The following is an 18,810-nucleotide window of genomic DNA, read 5'->3' as shown; positions in this document are numbered from 1 at the left end:
ATCTCTGTAGGTTATACAGTATCCAGCATGACGTCCAAAGTAGAGGGAGTGGTCAATAAGTGCTTTTAAATGAACTCAAATCCTAAAATTTCAATTAATATTGCTAATTAGATGCTTCCCATGGACCACTGCCTCTAATGCAACAAAGTAAGAATAAACACGGGAGTGGAAGGGAAAATGTGTTAGTATTCTTGACAAAGAGGCTAGTTGTATAACATTTGTTAAGGTAAACAAGCAAAGCTGCATTTTTTTAGAAGAAAGAACAGACTTTTCATGTTGTATTAACCACTAGAGGGAACCACATGAATATAATAGATATTGACATTGCAAAGGAAAGCTAATTAAAAGATTTTTATTAGCATGTTAGAATTCAAAGAAAACCAATTTTACAGTTAAAGTAAAATCCAAATTCATGCAAAATCTAACAAAGATGTCTTCAAACAAGTAGTGTGTTAGAGGGAAGCAGCGGAAGAATAATTGGGTTGATTTTTAAAACCTTTTATTATAATGGTAGACCTCATACATGCATTAAGAAACAATAAAAGTAAGTTAGGATGATGTAGATTTCTTCTTTGAAAGAGATCAGGTTCCTTCCAAAGAGAGTGGAAACTTATGACTTCTATAAGTTTATTTACGAAAAATGATTAGAGGCTAGAAGACATGCTATTACTAATTTTTATATAACTCAAGCTAAATCTTATATTAGTTTTAATTAAAGTAAACTTCAGTTTAGGGTCAAAATAAACTTTATGTTCTAGAATTCTTTATACTCTGTAACTTAAAATGTAATGTTAGGAGCTACAACAAACGTGCTGGAGTCTAAAGTGACTCCGACTGCCTTGGTCAAAATAAAGAGCACTAATTATAAAGGAAGCCAGAATACAGGTTTTGAAAAGCTGACCCTTCAAAAGCAGCAGGGGTCTCTTGTTCTCTTTATCTTTGCTATATTTTCCACGTTATTTCTATAGTTCTTATACTTTCCTTATCTGTCTCAACAATAAATGTTTTTTGCTCTGAATAAAACACACTACTGAAAAACTACAGTGTCCAGTAGTATTTCACACCAGGTTACACTAGACCCAACTCACTTCTGTCACCATTTAATTTAATTTGCTACTTTTGACTTTTATCTTTATTGATGCTCTAGATCTAAGGACTATCAATCTTGTTATTTTCTTCTTGGTTTCTCCTGCTAGGAAAATGCCAAAGCAATTGGAAAAAAAAAATACCATTTTCTCTGAAATGAAGACTCCTCAAGATCCTGTTGGTGGAATGAGTATTGGACTCTTCAGTCTACCTCTACAGTCACCATCTGGCACACATTATGATGCCCAACATTAGGGAGGTGAAAGAAAAGTAGCTGTTGGCATTTCTAAAAGATACGTTGTATAGTTTTTTTCTACTTTATAGACTATTAAGCTATAAACCTCAATTTTGCCAAGCAAATCCAGCTTTTCTTCATTTTTTAAAAATTTTATTTAGGATCAGAGTGGAAAAATTGAGCAAAGCTCAAGAAGATGAGATGGTCTGATAAACAGTAGTTGACATACGTATTTTTTTTTTTAAAAGACTTCGATCCTTATTTTTAAAACTATGTGAAAACCTCTTGTGAAACCCAAATGAGGCATGGCTGAGTCCAGAGGAACAGTGTGGAAGATTAGAAAAATGAACAGGCAGGAGACAGACAACTCTGGATTCAAACCCCACTTCTAAGCCTTAGAGAAATAATAGTAGGGGATAGTAATATTCATTCACCCTGAAAAGTGCTGTAGGGATCATCAATATTTCACTTTAAAATTGATCACATAATCAGAAGTAAAACACTCCTCAGCAAATGCAAAAGAACTGAAATCATAACAAACTGTCTCTCAGACCACAATGAAATTAAATTAGAACTCAAGATTAAGAAATTCACTCAAAACCACACAACTGCATGGAAATTGAACAACCTTCTCCAGAATGACTCTTGCGCAAATAATGAAATTAAGGCAGAAATCAAGAAGTCCTTTAAAAGTAATGAGAAAAAGAGAGAATGTACCAGAATCTCTGGGACACAGCTAAAGCAGCGTTAAGAGGGGAATTTATAGCACTAAATGCTCACATCAAACAGCTAGAAAGATTTCAAGTTAACAACCTAACATCTTAACTAAAAGAACTTAGAGAACCAAGAGCAAATGAACCCCAAAGCTAGCAGAAGACAAGAAATAACCAAGACCAGAGCTGAACCGAAGGAGATAGAGACACAAAAAAATCCTTCAAAAATCAATGAATCTAGGAACTGGTTTTTTGGAAAAATCAACAAAATAAACAATTAGCTAGACTAATAAATAAGAAAGAAGAATCAAATACAATCAGAAATGATAAGGAGGATATTACCACTGACCCCCACAGAAATACAAACAACTATCAGAGAATACTACAAACATCTCTATGCAAATAAACTAGAAAATCTAGAAGAAATGGACAAATTTCTGGACACATATACCCTCCCAAGACTGAAACAGGAAGAAATTCAATCCCTGAATAGACCAATAATGAGTTCTGAAATTGAGGCAGTAATAAAAAGCCTACCAACCAAAAAGAGTCCAGGACCAGATGGATTCACAGCTGAATTCTACCAGAGGAATAAAGGAGAGCTGATATAATTTCTACTGAAATTATTCCAAACAATTGAAAAGGAGAGACTCCTTCCTAACTAATTCTGTGAGGCCAGCATCATCCTGATGCAAAAACCTGGCAGAGATACCAAAAAAAAAAAGAAAAAAAAAAAGAAAGAAAGAAAATTTCAGGCCAGCATCCTTGGATGAATATCGATGCAAAAATCCTCAAAAAAACAGTGGCAAACTGAATCCAGCAGCACATCAAAAAGCTTATCCATCACAATCAAGTTGGTTTTCATTCCCTGGATGCAAGATTGCTTTAACATGTACAAATCAATAAATGTGATTTATCACATAAACAGAACTAAAGGCAAAAACTGCATGATTATCTCTGTAGACGCAGAGAAGGCCTTTGATAAAATTCAGCTTCCCAGGCTAGGCACAGTGGCTCACACCTGTAATCCCAGCACTTTGGGAGGCCGAGGTGGGCAGATCACAAGGTCAAGAGATTGAGGCCACCCTGGCCAACATGGTGAAACCCTGTCTCTACTAAAAATAAAAAAATTAGCTGGGTGTGGTGGCATGTGCCTGTAGTCCCAGCTACTTGGGATGCTGAGGCAGAAGAATTGCCGGAGCCCAGGAGGTGGAGGTTGCAGTGAGCCAAAATTGTGTCACTCCACTCCAGCCTGGTGACAGAGTGAGACTCCATCTCAAAAAAAAAAAAGAGAAAAAGAAAAAACAAAAACCAACATCCCTTTATGTTAAAAACTCAACAAACTAGGTATTGAAAGAACATAACTCAAAATAATAATAAGAGGCATACATAGCAAATGCATAGCCAATATCATACTGAAAGGGCAAAAGCTGGAAGCATTCCCCTTAAAAACTGGCACAAGACAAGGATATGCTCTCTCACCACTCCTATTCAACACAGTATTGGAAGTTTTGACCAGGGCAATCAGGCAAGAGAAAGAAATAAAGGTTTTCAAATAGGAAGAGAGACAGTCAGTCAAATTATTTTGTTTGCAGATGACATTCTATTTCTAGAAAATCCCATTGTCACAGCCCAAAAGCTTCTTAAGCTAGGATAAGCAACTTCAGCAAAGTCTCTAGAGACAAAATCAATGTACAAAAATTGCCAGCATTTCTATACACAAACAATAGACAAGCAGAGAGCCAAATCATGAATGAACTCCCATTTACAATTGCTACAAAAAAGAATAAAATATCTAGGAATACAGCTAACAAGGGAAGTGAAGGACTTCTTCACGAGAACTACAAAGCACTGCTCAAAGCAATCAGGGAGAACACAAACAAATGGAAAAGCATTCCATGCTCATGGATAGGAAGAATCAATATTGTGAAAATGGCCATACTGCCTGAGTAATTTACATATTCAATGCTATCCCATTAAACTACCATGGACATTCTTCACAGAATTAGAAAAAAAAATTCATTTGGAACCAAAAAAGAGATTGAATAGCTAAGAATAATCCTAAGCAAAAAGAACAAAGCTGGAGGCATCATACTACCCAACTTCAAACTATACTGCAAGTCTACAATAATCAAAAAAGCATAATACTGGTACAAGAACAGACACATAGACCAATGGAAAAGAATAGAGAACTCAGAAATAAGACCATCACACCTACAACCATCTGATCTGTGACAAACCTGATAAAAACAAGCAATGGGGAAAAAGGTTCCCTATTTAATAAATGATGCTGGGAGAACTGGCTAGCCATATGCAGAAACTTGAAACTAGACCCCTTTCTTACAACATATACAAAAATTAACTCGAGATGGATTAAAGACTTATAAAAATCCTAGAAGAAAATCTAGGCAATGTCATTTAGGACATAGGCACAAGCAGAAATTTCATGACGAAAATGCCAAAAACAAAGCAATTACAACAAAAGCAAAAAGTGACAAATGGGATCTAGTTAAACTAAAGAGCTTCTGCACAGCAAAGGGAACTGTCATCAGAGTGAACAGGCAACCTATAGAATGGGAGGAAAAAATGTGCAGTCTATCCATATGACAAAGATCGAATATCCAGAGTCTATAAAGAACTTAAACAAATTTACTGGGGGGAAAAAAAAAAAAATTAAAAAGTGGGCAAAGGACATGAACACACACTTCTAAAATGAAGACATACATGCAGCCAACAAATCTATGAAAAAAAGCTCCATGGGACTCATCTTTAGAGAAATGTAAATCAAAACCACAGTGAGATACCATCTTAAAATAGTCAGAATTGCTATTAGTAAAAAGTCAAAAAACAATAGGTGCTAGTGAGGTTGCAGAGAAAAAGGAGCACTTTTACAATGTTGGTGGGAATGTAAATTAGTTCAACCATTGTGGGAGATAGTGTGGTGATTCCTCAAAGATCTAGACACAAATACCATTTCACTCAGCAATCTTATTACTACGTGTATACCCAAAGGAATATAAATCATTTTGTTATAAAGATACATGCACACACGGCTGGGCACGGTGGCTCACACCTGTAATCTCAGCACTTTGGGAGCCAAGGCAGGCTGATCATGAGGTCAGGAGTTTGAGACCAGCCTGGCCAAAGTAGTGAAACCCCATCTCTACTAAAAGTACAAAAAATTAGCCAGATGTGGTGGGCACCTGTAATCCCAGCTACTTGGGAGGATGAGACAGGGGAATGGCTTGAACCTGGGAGGTAGAGGTTGCAGTGAGCCCAGATCGTGCCATTGCACTCTAGCCAGGGGAACAGTGTGAGACTCTATCTCAAAAAAAAGATACATGCACACATATGTTCATTGCAGCACTATTCACAATAGCAAAGACATGGAATCAACCTAAATGTCCATCAATGATAGACTGGATAAAGAAAATGTGGTACATTTACACTGTGGAATACTATGCAGCCATAAAAAGGAACAAGATCATGTCCTTGGCAGGGGATGGATGGAGCCAGAAGCCATTCTCTTCAGCAAACTAATATAGGAACAGAAAATTAAATGCCACATGTTCTCACTTATAAATGGGAGCTGAATGATGAGATCACATGGACACACGGTGGAACAACACACAGTGAGGCCTGTCAGAGGGCAGGGGATGGAAGGAGGAAGACCATCAGAAAGAATAGCTAATGGATGCTGGGTTTAATGCCTAGGTGATGGGTTGATCTGTGCAGCAAACCACCATGGCACATGTTTACCTCTGTAACAAATGTACATCTGGCACATGTACCCCTGAACTTAAAATAATAACAAAATTAAAAAGTAACCACTAACCTAAGAAAAAAAAAGAAAAGTTTTGTCATCATATTTAGATTTGTGAACAATATTTATAAACATTGTTTTTAAAAATCGTTTAGCCTGTAGACAAGCACATTGTTTAAAAATATTTTTCTGTGAGCTGTAACTACTCGGTTGACAGCATACCTGCACCGAAGTCAGCATTATTATCCTGATTTCATAAATGAGAAAACTAAATTAACCCAAAGGGGATTATCCAGAATGTTCCATCTGGCAGTAGTTACTACTTTGAAACTCTGTTTAAAAGACCTGTGATTTAGATACCACAAAATACCTGCCACTGTGAGGAAACAGGATATAAAGTACATTTTTATAGGGACAGTAACAAAAGTTAGGATACAAGATACTTTTGTGTTAGTAACTTTACCATGTCGGGCAGCATCGTAGTTTGACATGTTAACTCGCAGGAGGAAATTATTCAGGCTGTTGAGGTAAGCTGGAAGGGAGTGATAGCCTTCTGGATCATACCATACCTATTAAATTCCAAAAGAAGGCAAGATCAATATTGCATTCAAATAAATTAGATGTTAGTCTTAACATCTGACAGGCTACCTTATTTATATTTGAAAGCATCAATTTTCCAATCATTTATTTTGTATTGGAAGATTATCCACTATTCTTTAGAGTGTTGACCATAGGCCTATAAATTTCCAATTTAGAAACAGGCAGAAATTGGGAAGACAGTTGTTCTGTGGATAGCACTAAGTTGTTAGTTATTCAGGATCTCTTCTAGGCAAAGCTTGAAAGAAACTGGAAAAATCATTATCTACATCCCTGTGGCAGATCCATGGGATCCTGAGACTAGAACTAAGGTATTCTGGCTGTCAATAATGGTAATAAAAGCTAATGGAATAGACCAAGCTGGAGATACCCTTACAAGCATTGTGTCCTTAGCAACAAGATTGAAAACTTGAAATTCCTCAACTAATTTTTGATTCCTAATTATAACCTACAAGGCGGCACGATTTTACCTTCTGTGTCAAAAAACAGATTTAATATGCTAGTGAACCTCAAATTCAAGAAACCCAATTAATAATTCAAAATGACAAAGTTGATTTGGAGAGAAATGATTTTATATTAGAAATTCCCATGTTTATGCAAGAATATTTACTCTGTGTGTGGAGAGAGGAAGGAGAGGAAGAAAAGGAAGGCAGTGAAATCCCCAGCACCACTATTTACTTTCTACATGATTTACTGTAAAAATCAGCTAAAATACATTCAGTAATATCTATCACATAGGGATGTTGTGAGGAGAAAATTAGGTAGTTTATGTAAAAGATGATACTAGGGGTTGGCATGTAATAGTCACTAAATGGACATTAGTTTCCCCACTTCCCCAAATACTGTATATGTCTCTTACTATCAAATGAGAAATATGTGAAGACAATTTAAAGTCCCTAAAACTGCCATTGATCATATGGGTAAGAATATGTGTCTGATCCCGTGACTCTAGCTCATTTTAGGTATAATCAAAAAGGAAAAATAAGTGAACAGAATTATTTATCTCCATCAAATTCGGTTAAGTTTCCAGATTCTTTAAGAAGCAAGGCTAAACACACGTTTTCATTCTCTAAATAGTTATAACAGCTATATGAAGAAAAGTGCATGTCATAAATGTGTAGTGTTACCCAAAAAAAAACAACCAAAAAAAAACCATTCTGAAGGAATTCTTATATCTCAACCTGTGTGATCACTTAAAGCATTATACAGAATTGCCAGCCTCCAGAACACCTTTTCCCTGACCCTCCATGTCCTTCTAAATCACAATACCTTCCCTTTCCCATAAACAATATGGTTGAGTTTTGCCTACAAACTCTGAAAGCTTACAGTAAATGTAATCATAGTCAATGTATTCCTTTTTGTCTTGTCTTTTCCTTATTAATCATGTCTGGGAGACTTAATTTGCTTGTTATATGGAGCTGAGTTCTTTCATTTACATTGTCGAAAGTTTTATTGAATGAATATGAAACAACTTATTTCTATATTCTGCATATGGGCATTTTTTATTGTATTTTTGGCTATCATACTACTATGTATACTCATTTGTACATGTGCCCTGGTGCTAATATATACATGTTTTCCCAGGGTATACACACAAAATTGGAACCGCTGTGCTATGGGTTATGCACAATGTCAAATCCATTGTACCCATATTTTGTTTCCACTTCATGAAAATGCTTGAACATACCAATTTTGCCTTCTCATTTGTATGATATTCTAGAAGAAAGATCAAAATTTACCTTAGCAAGTGTTCTATTGGCAGGGACTCCTGTTATATCAAAACGAAGGTCTGTCGTCAAAGGCAGCCCAAAACTCCAACCTCCGTATCTACAGAGAGTAATAAAAATGTATCTTTGGTTTAGTGGAGAAAATCTTCTTAAATAGCTCTAAAATACTTAACGAGGAGCTCAACCTTTTTTTTCTATTAGGAACACCTTTACAGTGTAAAATGAATACTGCCTGACAAAAATTTACATTTTTATCAATTCCCTTTATCGTATTTCAGTCTCAAATGCACATTATAACTAGAGGCAATAAGTACTTCTAAACAATTGTGTATGTGTAGTAGTCATCCTGAAAATGAGTGACATATAACGTAATCAATCTCTCCATCTTAACTGACCCATGTGCCATCTCAAATGTCTTAATATTTTAGTACTCAAATATTCCTTTTAGGTAATTAATACTGAAGTGATATAATATCAGTTCATATCTTTTTTCAAATGGTTCAATTTCTTCTAAATAACAAATTTTCCCCTATTTTGTCCCCAGATGTTATACATTTTTTTTCTTCCTGGATATTTAAGGGTGAGTTGGGTCTATTTAACTTTTTGTCAATTCATGGTATAAAAATGAAAAGTGGATTTTTAAAATCCAAGTAGTAATTTTAAGAATAGATATTTAACTGTCTACCAAATTAAGGTTAGATTAAATAAATAATGGTATAGTCACACTGGAATAATCTCGTGACTGCCATCCTAAATGTAGCACTATAGAGCTGTATATTTTTGACACACAAATAACATTATAGTATGTCACTCAGTTTTTTTAAAGGCAGATTTTAAGACTTTATAATAAAACTCATTTTGTTGAAAATATTTATATGTATATCTGTGACAAGAAAACTTCTAGAAGGATGTACACCAAAATTTCAATAGTGCTTATATCTGTGTGGAGAAATAATATTCTTTTTCTCCTTTTTGCTTATCTGTAGCTTCTAATTATTATTTTTTTTTACAATGAATGTTAATCATGCACTTAAACTGAGAAACAAAGGAGGGAAGAGATGAAGGAAAGAAGAAAATGGGGGCAATTGAAGGCCTACCAACTTTGTGTCCATGATAAATGCTTAGGTGGCTTAGGTGCAAACCCATTTTCTTGCTACACATGAACAACTGTTTTGTCCATATGCAGATATCACACTAAGTTTTGAGATATTCATATTGGAACTAAGGCCAATTGTCATCAAAAGTCATGCCTTAAATTTCTCCAAGTTGGTATAAACCAGTCAATAACTTCTCTTTGGCTTCAAGGAAAAAAAAAATAAGTACAAATTTAACAGTATATTTTTGAGGACAAAAATAACCAATGGTTTTCAGTTTGCACAAATAAATCTTAATTTAGAGTCATTACTTACCTTTCAATATATAAGGCTATTTAAATAAAACTGAGAATTTGTCCGGGCGTGGTGGCTTATGCTGTAATCCCAGCACTTTGGGAGACCAAAGCCGGTGGATCACTTGAGATCAGGAGTTCGAGACCAGTCTGACCAACATGGTGAAACCACCATCTCTACTAAAAATACAAAATTAGCCAGGTGTGGTGGCACATGACTGTAGTCCCAGCTACTCAGGAGGCTAAGGCAGGAGAATCGCTTGAATGTGGGAGGCGGAGGTTGCAGTGAGCTGAGATTGTGCCATTGCAATCCAGCCTGGGCAGCAAGAGCGAAACTCTGTCTCATAAATAAAAAAATAAATAAACAAACAGAGACTTTAACCATGTAAAAGGTAAACAACAGAAATCTGTAACTATTGTCTCTAGACGGCAGCTACCATTAAAATTAGAAAGCACTTAAGTATGTTATAAACAGAGTATTTTACCTTTTTTGGACAAACTCGTTTGCAGTTGTTATAAGATAATTTTCCACTCGGTGCCCAGTGAGGTTATAAATTACTTGGGATGAGTAAGTTCTTCTGTGAGGTGGGGAATAGTTAAATTTAGGACATTCCTGGAAAATAAAGTTAAAAATGAAATTTTTTTCTAGCCAGTGTTGTGCCAGTTAAGTAGACAATGTCAAGGAGCTTCAGTCTCATGATTTGTCTATTACTGCAACTGGTAGAGAGTGATAAGACTGTCTTTTGACTCTAAAGAGCTTTGAAAAAGAAGTCATCTTACCTATGCTAAGAAATTAAAACAAACAGTTATTATTCATGTAGAGAAAATCCATATGTTTAGGACTCACTGGAAGGCCCAAAAGAACACAAGTTAATAAATATGTGATATTTCCTTCACTGTGCTGAGACTTACTTAATATGTTTGGACAATAATGTTAAACACTGAGGTGACAAAATTTCCCCAATAATTCTCAGGGAAGAAAAAAAGTGCCACAAATTGAAAATGTAATACTTTTCAAGGATCGATAGCAGTGGATGAAAAGTTTATGATACATTGGTTTTAGTATGTAACCTAAGAGTCAGAGCTTAGTTATATGTATTAGTTATTATTAGTTTTATATATATATATAGATATAGATATAGATATAGATATAGATATAGTATAAATGTGTTATCTTGTGTCTGGCTTTTTTCACTCATGTGTATATATATTCATAATATACATTTATATCACATGTTACATAATATAAATGTATATATTATAAATATTACATATATACATTATACTATATATAAATAGTATAAATGTGTCATCTTGTGTCTGACTCTTCACTCATTATAAATAGTTTATATATGTATATACGTGTACATATGTATTAGTATATACGTTAATTTTATATATATAAACTTTTAGTTTGGAATTATTTTAGATTTACAGAAAAGTCACAAAGCCAGTGGAGAGTTCCTGTATATTTCTGGTTACTTTCCCCTGTGGGTACTTAAATTACCAAGTACATTTGTTTAGAGCTTAGTTTAACCATTTATATTTATACTTGTAACTTTCTGCACTTCCTGACAACTTAATTTTCAGTGTAGTGTCTAATGCTTCATTGCAGTGAAGTTTAGTTTGGGAAAAGTCTAGCACTTTTTCATAGATACCACTTATATATTTCAAGTACATCAGGTTCCAGGTTGCTCTGAAAAATCAGTGCTGAATTTTTACCTTACATCAATCAAGTTATAGCAACATGAAGCTCACATTCCAGAATGACATTGCTTTCACAAATAATTAAAAGAAGATGCTTTTATGTATTCGGTGCAATTTTTAAATTATACTATACATAGAGAAATGCACATATTATGCCTGATGAATTTTGACAAACTGACACACCTGAGTAACCAGTCACCAACAACCAAGTCAAGTTACAGAACAGGACCAATACCCCAGAAGCCCCTCATCACACTCCCTTAAACTCACTGACTCCCTAAGTAACAGATACAGATTAGTTTTGCCTATTTTTATATTTTATATTAATGAAATAGTATAAATGTGTTATCTTGTGTCTGGCTCTTTTCACTCATTATTACAATTATGAGAATCTTCTTTATGTTTTGTATAATTGTAGATTAGTCATTCTCATTTTGTTTATATACTACTGTGGAAATATATTTGACTTTACCTATGCTGTTAGTGGGCATTATTCACATTTCTCATGGGTATATAGTAGAATTGCCCGTCCCACAGATATGCAAATTTTTAGCATTAGGATATATTGCCAAGTAGTTTGAAAAAGTGTTTGCACCAAAATAGATTCCCAGAGCAGGGTTTGAGAGTTCTGGCTGCTGCATATTTTTGTTAACACTTAGAATTTTTCCTCTTCTTCATTTTAGCCATTTTGGTGAGTGTGAAGTGGTATTGCTTTGTGGCTTAAATTTGTATTGCCCTGATGACTACCTTTTAATATATTTATTGGCCATTTGAATGTGTTCTTTGTACAGTGTCTCATGTTTGTTGCTAATTGTTGTCGTATTTCTCTTTTTCTCATCAATTTGCAGTTCTTCATACACACATTCTGGATATGAGTCCTTTGTTATATATTGTGAATACTTTTCTCCACTCTGTGGATTTCCTTTTTATTCCTTAATCTTTTGACGTATATGCAGTGTATATTTTTTTCTCTCAAAAAACTTAGTACTGTGTCCATATTGTGTGTCTGATGTACAGAGCATCCATTATGCAAAATGACCTCATTGTTATTAAATAAATAGTTGGAAATAGATTTGGGGATGTTAATTAAGTGACAAAATTGGTTGGAAAAAATGGAAGATCTACTGGATTTTCCATTTATTTTAATTTATTTATTTTGAGACAAGGGGGTCTCTCTGTGTCACTCAGGCTGGAGTGCTGTGGCACAATCACAGCACTCAAGCCTGAGTTGAGTGCTGACCTCAAGCCATCCTCCCACTTTAGCCCCACCAAATGGCTGGGACTACAGGTATACACCACAACACCCAGCTAATTTTTCTTAAGTTTTTGTAGAGATGAGGTCTCACTATGTTGCCCAGCTGGTCTCGAACTCCTGGGCTCAAGCAGTCCTCCCACCTCCCAAAGTACTGGGATTACAGGTATAAGCCACTGCACCTGGCCTAGATTTTTTAGATTAATAAAAATTATGCAGATTTCAATTTTAAATATTAAGTTAGGTAACTTTTACTGTGAACTAAAGACACATAAAAAACTTCTGAAGTTAGCTAAATTACATAAGGGATTTAAAAACTTTTAATACTGGGTTAAGACTAATTTTTTTTTTCACCCAGGCTAGAGTGCAGTGGTACAGCCTTGACTCCCAAAGCTCAAGCCATCCTCTCACCTCAGCCTCCTGAGTAGCTGCGACCACAGATGCATACCACCATGCTCAGCTAATTTTATTTTACTTTCTGATTTTTTGGTAGAGATAGGGTTTCACCATGTTGCCCAGGCTGGTCTCAGACTCCTGAGCTCAAGAAATCCACCTGCCTTTGCCTCCCAACATGCTGGGATAACAGGCTTGAGCCAGCACAACTGGCCAAAACTAACTTTTTTTTTTTTTTTTTTCTTTTAAGACTGAGTCTCACTTTGTCACCAGGCTGGAGTGCAGTAGCATGATCTGCCTCCCGGGTTCAAGCAATTCTCCTGCCTAAGCCTCCTGAGTAGTTGGGACTACAGGCATGCACCACCACGCCCAGCTAATTTTTGTATTTTTAGTAGAGATGGCGTTTCACCATATCAGGCATTATGATCTGGATCTCTTGACCTTGTGATCCACCTGCCTCGGTCTCCCAAAGAATCCAAAAGATTCTTATTGGGTCCCAACTGTTATTATTAGTAATTATTTTGCATAAGAACACCAAAATGGGTGGCATTCACTGAAGATATTTTCATTATAAAATATTATACCAAGACCGTTGAATGTACAACCAAATGTCACTCTGAAGAAATGATTGCAAGAAATTTAGTTGGCAATATAGTAACTATTAGAAACTAAAGTGGCCTTTTTTCTTCAACAATCTTGAACTTCTCTAGTGAATGCAGTTCTCTTAAAAGTGTGGTGAACTGATAGGCTTAGAAAACTAAGGTCTGCATCTATAGAATACAGACAGAGTAAGTGATGAATAACTTTTTTTTTGTTTTGTGTGTTTTTTTTTTTTCCAGGAAATGACTTCTTCCTGAAGCCTAGAGGTGTTACTTAGAGACTTAATGGAGTTCTGTTCTACATTTACACATTATTGACCTCCCAGCTGACCACTGCAGTGGCCGTCTTGCTATATTTCAAGTATGACAGTTATGGTCACATTTTTTTCATGTGAAACATAGATCTTTCCAGTTAGCTCTAAATTGAGACCAAAAATTCATTTTCCGTTGATTTCCACAAAGACCATCATAGAATTACCTACCTTTGGAAATCTGTACTGAGATGGATTTAAAACAGTGAGCTGATGTTCAAAGTCAGTATTTTTTGAGCTGCCCAGATCCATATTTCTGAGCTACTAGCTTCCATAAAATGAACTTAACACTGAATCTTTGGTAACCTAGATAGATCTTTCAAGCTTTGATATTTATTCCCGTATTTTTCCCATTTCACTGAAACTGAATTTCTTCTTACCTGGACATTTTCTGAGCAGGAGCAAACACCAAAATTAGTGATAGGTTCTCCACTGGTGTTCCATTTTTCCAGACTGTCTTTCTTCAAACACCTTCTGCAAGTTAAAATGATATTGCTGTGAGGTGTGTATGTATATGTGTTCTCATGTGTACACATGAACATATCAACAAGTATTTGGCATTAAGTTCATGTGTGTAGTCATAGATACACATATTTACTGATTTGTTTTACTGATTTTTCATCACTTCAGTGTACATTGCTCCACCATTTCCAAATGATTTTGACACTTTGTGGTAGGGGATGAGGGAAAGCATGTATTGACTACATAGTATTGAGGCCAGTGCGTATCGAATTGTCTTACTGTGTCAGGATGGAGCTTTTACTCTCCTTTATTCTCGTTGCTGTTTTCATCTTCTCTTCTGACAGGAAGATGATACTTTAGCATAATAATACACCAAGGTCAAGTTTACATGACTTATGTATTAATTCTACCTTAGAAGTTTGAACAAGCAACACTGTATAGTGCAAACGAGAACTGGAGTCTCAGCTAAATAAGTATCTTAGTCCCTGTGAGCCTCAGTTCTTTGTCTGCAAAATGAGATTAATAGTCCACAAGGTTGTGATTATTAAATGAAAATGTGTATACTAGAGAGTTGTACAAATCGTAACACAGCTAATATTTATTGTTATAGCATAAGATAACTAAGAAATAAACTAATGGAGATAGATAAAATCTGTTAAACAGGGTTTTCTATCAGGGTACAGTTTTCTTCCAGGCAAATAACAGACACACACACCCACATACACATGCACACACTCAAACTGGAATGTTGAAAACAAAAAATAAATGAGCAAAAACCACTTACAGATCACTGATGTTCAGACACGTGTTGTCAACTCCAGGGAAGTCCCACATTGCTGAGACAAGTGCTTCTGTGCTTGGGTGATAATTCCTGCAATATTAAAGGACAGAAACAAATACATGATTTATTCTACTAGTCTCCTATATTAAAATCATGCTTGAAGAAATGAAATGTGCTGTATATAGAATGGTTTTCTCTTTCTTTTTTGAGACAGAGTCTTGCTCTGTTGCCCAGCATGGAGCGCAGTGGTGCGATCATGGCTCGTTGCAACCTCAGCTTCCGGGATTCAAGCAATGCTTGTACCTCAGAGACCCAAATTGCTCATATTACAGGTGAGCACCACCAGGCCTGGCTAATTTTTGTATTTGTAGTACATTAGATGGGGTTTTGCCATGTTGGCAGGCTGGTCTTAAACTCCCAAGCTCAAGTGACCTGTCTGCCTCAGCCTACCAAACTGGTAAGATTACAGACCTGAGCTACTGCACTCTGCTTAGGACTGTTTTCTTAATCTAAGAAATCTAAAAGAGACACAGTCTCAGGAAAAGAAAGAAAGGTATCTCAGGAAAATGCACATGTCTCTATTTGGCTGCCTTCTTATTCTCCTAATTGTCACATGCATCAGTGATCGCCTGTTGTACCTATAACATTATATTATACAGGATTCTACTATCACTATTTAATATTTGTGAGACCAATAAAAAGTTAATTGCTGTATGTTACAACAGATTGGGAAGCCATACCTAACCTGCCTTTCTTAATTAAAATTTAGTCATTAAAAATAAATATCTCCTATAACTTTAGTTTTAGATGAATGCAAAAACTCTGAAAAAACTCTTTGTTGGCAGTAGAAGTAACACATTGTAGTCAATCAAACTTTTCATTCCTTTAGCAGAATCAGGTACCATGGCTTCTAAGTGCTTTATTCTCCAGCATCCCATGGCATTCATTCAGGTACAACCACGCTCATAGAAACACTTTGGAAACATTTTTAGTTAACAGAAAGAAACTTACGCATAGAAGGCTGTCTGTTCGGAGGTACCATAAAGAGAGGGGGAGATCTGAATCTCTGGATAACTGTTGCTGGAATTTCTCAGTGTCCCCAGACCCATGGCAGTGGTCACAAAGACGACGGGGAGGACAACCTGAGCAATGAAGCCTTTCCAGTTCCTGCGGGTGTGATGGAACCTCTTGATGAGAATGGCCATGATCTTCTTCAGCAACAATCCACAGCCATCCAGCCTCTCTCCTCTTGTCAGGATTTTGTCTGGTTAAGAAAAAGAGATTGGATATGGTTCTGGGAAACCTTGACATGCAATAAAGTCATTTCAGAAACTATAACTAGATGGTATAGTACCGTGTGCTGGGAAAAGCTTTTAAAGATTTGGATTTGAGGTTCAGCAATTTCATTTCTCAGCCTTAGCCCTGGACCTTCCATTGGGAAAACTGAGAGCTAGAATATCCATCTCATACAGAACTGTGTGTAAAGTGATTTGAAAATTCTAATTCACTATACACAAAATATTATTAGTCATATGCATAGTAATATTACATGTCAAAGTTAGATAAGTAGAATTTCATAAATGAATATTGTCCTCAAACCATAAAGTCTCAATGCAGATTCAGTATATATTACTAATACTCAAGAGATAGTTTCTATGAAGAGATTAAATTCATGTGAGGCAAACACAGACTCAAACACCACCCTAATCCAACAATTTGTTCCTATTGTAATGTAGTGACTGTGAGTCTAATTGACTTTGAGGTCCAATTAATTCACACTAAGAGTAGGAAAAGGGAAATCCTCTCTTCCAGAGTATAGCTCTAATTCAATCACTTGTTTATGGCATTCTCTTTAGAAATTTGAATGATTACATGGCCTTTCAAAACTCCATGTTTGCCACTAGAGTTATTTTTTTTTAAAAAAAGAACTCACCAGAAAAAATTATCTACCCTTTCTATAGTTTGAAATGCTTTTCTGGTGCTGAGAAAAATTCTATGGCAGAGCAGCTACAGAGGCCATAAACCACTGCTTCCTCAATAGAGCTCTATGGCTAGTAATTTCAGTGGCTCCCTCTAAAAATAGGTTCAAATATAGCATTCTCTCCTAAAGCCTGCCACCCCACATGCCTTCACAGGTGATAAGATGATGGTATTGAGGGCGCAGGTGGGTTCCAGCCTGCTCATGGGCTCCAGGAGACAGAACGTTGCCTGTGCTGTGGCAAACCCTGCTGAGTTCATAGGATGTCCATCTTCCACTATGCTTAGAAGCCTAGAGACTCATTGCAAGCTCTAGCCAGTGGATGAGGTAGCCCAGCTGTTGTTAAGATTGACTGGTGTAAGGCATCCACACAGCGTTTTTCCTGTGTTTGCTTCTGGGGAAGGCTGACACTTGGTTCCTTCACAAAAGAGCCTCCAGGCCAGGGTACCTGAGCTGGGGAGCAGGGGGCAGGTGAGAGCCCGTCAACTCTGTGTATATTTTAAATTTTCCATCAGAAATTATGCAGCACAAAAATCATGATCTTCATTTAGCTGATAAGAAAAAAAACTACAAAGCTGCTTAATTTAAAATGAATTCCAATTAAACAGAGTGAACAAGTTTAAATGCAAACTCATATCTCTGCAAAAGGGAATTGTAGAAGGAGCTGAATATTTTCAGTTAATTAGTATGCTTTTCTGTTTCTTGAGAAATTACATGTGGATGACTTACAGGTGTATCAAATGGAATAAATGTGCTTTCTAAAAGATAATGTCAATGAAGGGCGCATTTGGACTGAAGAATAGTTTCAAATTATAAGACACATGCAGAGGCACATACTTAGCCTTTGCTTCCTGAAGCAGATGACCAGTTTCTAATCAAAGTCAATGCTGTGGAGGCCACAATTATATTCCCCAAAAGAAAAGAAATGAGGAATATGGCAGAGGACAAATTATCCTCCAGTTCCAGAATTATACAAACATCAGAGATTATCTTTCTGAGTTTGAGAGCCAGGCAAATGTCTCATTAAAAGTTCTGTTACTAGAGATTTTTTGCCAATTTGAGTAAAAACTATTGAAATGACTACTCCTTGATTTATATATCATTTTACTATATGCTTAAGTAAATAGTGTTTCTAGAGGTATAAATTAACTGTCAGAAAGAGAAGAGACAATAAAAGTTATTTTCAAAAGAGCCCAATCCCTCAAAGTCATGTCAAGCAACATGATTTTTTTTAAAGCGTATCCTATGTTAAGGATTGGGGGAGGAAATCTATTATTATAGACTCTTAGTCATCAAGTCCAAATTAATTAACTCAGAAATTCTACCCGAAACCAGTTTCTCAGCACCTGAATGACTCAGTCTGGTAGGTTAGACATGTCTTCCATTGAGGTACCATAAAGAATAGCAACTTCTTTTATTTTTAAGTTTTTTTTTTTTTATGACTATTGTCTCTACATCAACATGCTAATAACAAAGAGTGAACCACCTTACAAGGTTATCTTGTTCACTGTTAGCCCCAGTTACAAGAAGAATTTTAACTTGTTGAGCATGAATTGAAATTAGAGAGCTTACATCTTGAAAACAATTTCTGATGGGTAGGTGGAATACTCATCACCATGCTATCAAGGGAGTTCTTTCACATTCTTCAAAGTACTTTTGAAATAGAGAATTCGATTTGGTTTAATGAATATTTTATATCTGAAAAAAGGAGGCTTAAATTTCTTTAGTGTTTTTTGCATTTAGAATGAAACTTTAGAGTTGAATTTTAAAAAATCAAAGTCTGTGATTTTTCTCATTTATGTCATCTGTTGGAATTAAA

At 35.8% G+C, this 18,810-nt stretch overlaps 1 protein-coding gene across 1 annotated transcript in view; it reads right to left on the bottom strand.

Moving 5' to 3' along the window:
* The window catches only part of ABCA12 (ATP binding cassette subfamily A member 12), a 201,128-nt gene that overhangs the window by 25,484 nt on the left and 156,834 nt on the right, over window positions 1–18,810 (bottom strand). The window contains exons 34-39 of the mRNA XM_003925571.4: window positions 16,025–16,277; window positions 15,017–15,103; window positions 14,151–14,244; window positions 9,994–10,121; window positions 8,134–8,221; window positions 6,261–6,366 (exon numbers count right to left, since the gene is read on the bottom strand). Of these exons, the coding sequence (XP_003925620.3) occupies window positions 6,261–6,366; window positions 8,134–8,221; window positions 9,994–10,121; window positions 14,151–14,244; window positions 15,017–15,103; window positions 16,025–16,277 (756 nt within the window). The remainder of the gene's footprint in view (window positions 1–6,260; window positions 6,367–8,133; window positions 8,222–9,993; window positions 10,122–14,150; window positions 14,245–15,016; window positions 15,104–16,024; window positions 16,278–18,810) is intronic.

This window comes from Saimiri boliviensis, chromosome 5 (genome assembly GCF_048565385.1).
Source record: "Saimiri boliviensis isolate mSaiBol1 chromosome 5, mSaiBol1.pri, whole genome shotgun sequence".
Taxonomy (NCBI): Eukaryota; Metazoa; Chordata; class Mammalia; order Primates; family Cebidae; genus Saimiri; species Saimiri boliviensis.
This window is presented reverse-complemented; position numbering and strand designations above follow the sequence as displayed.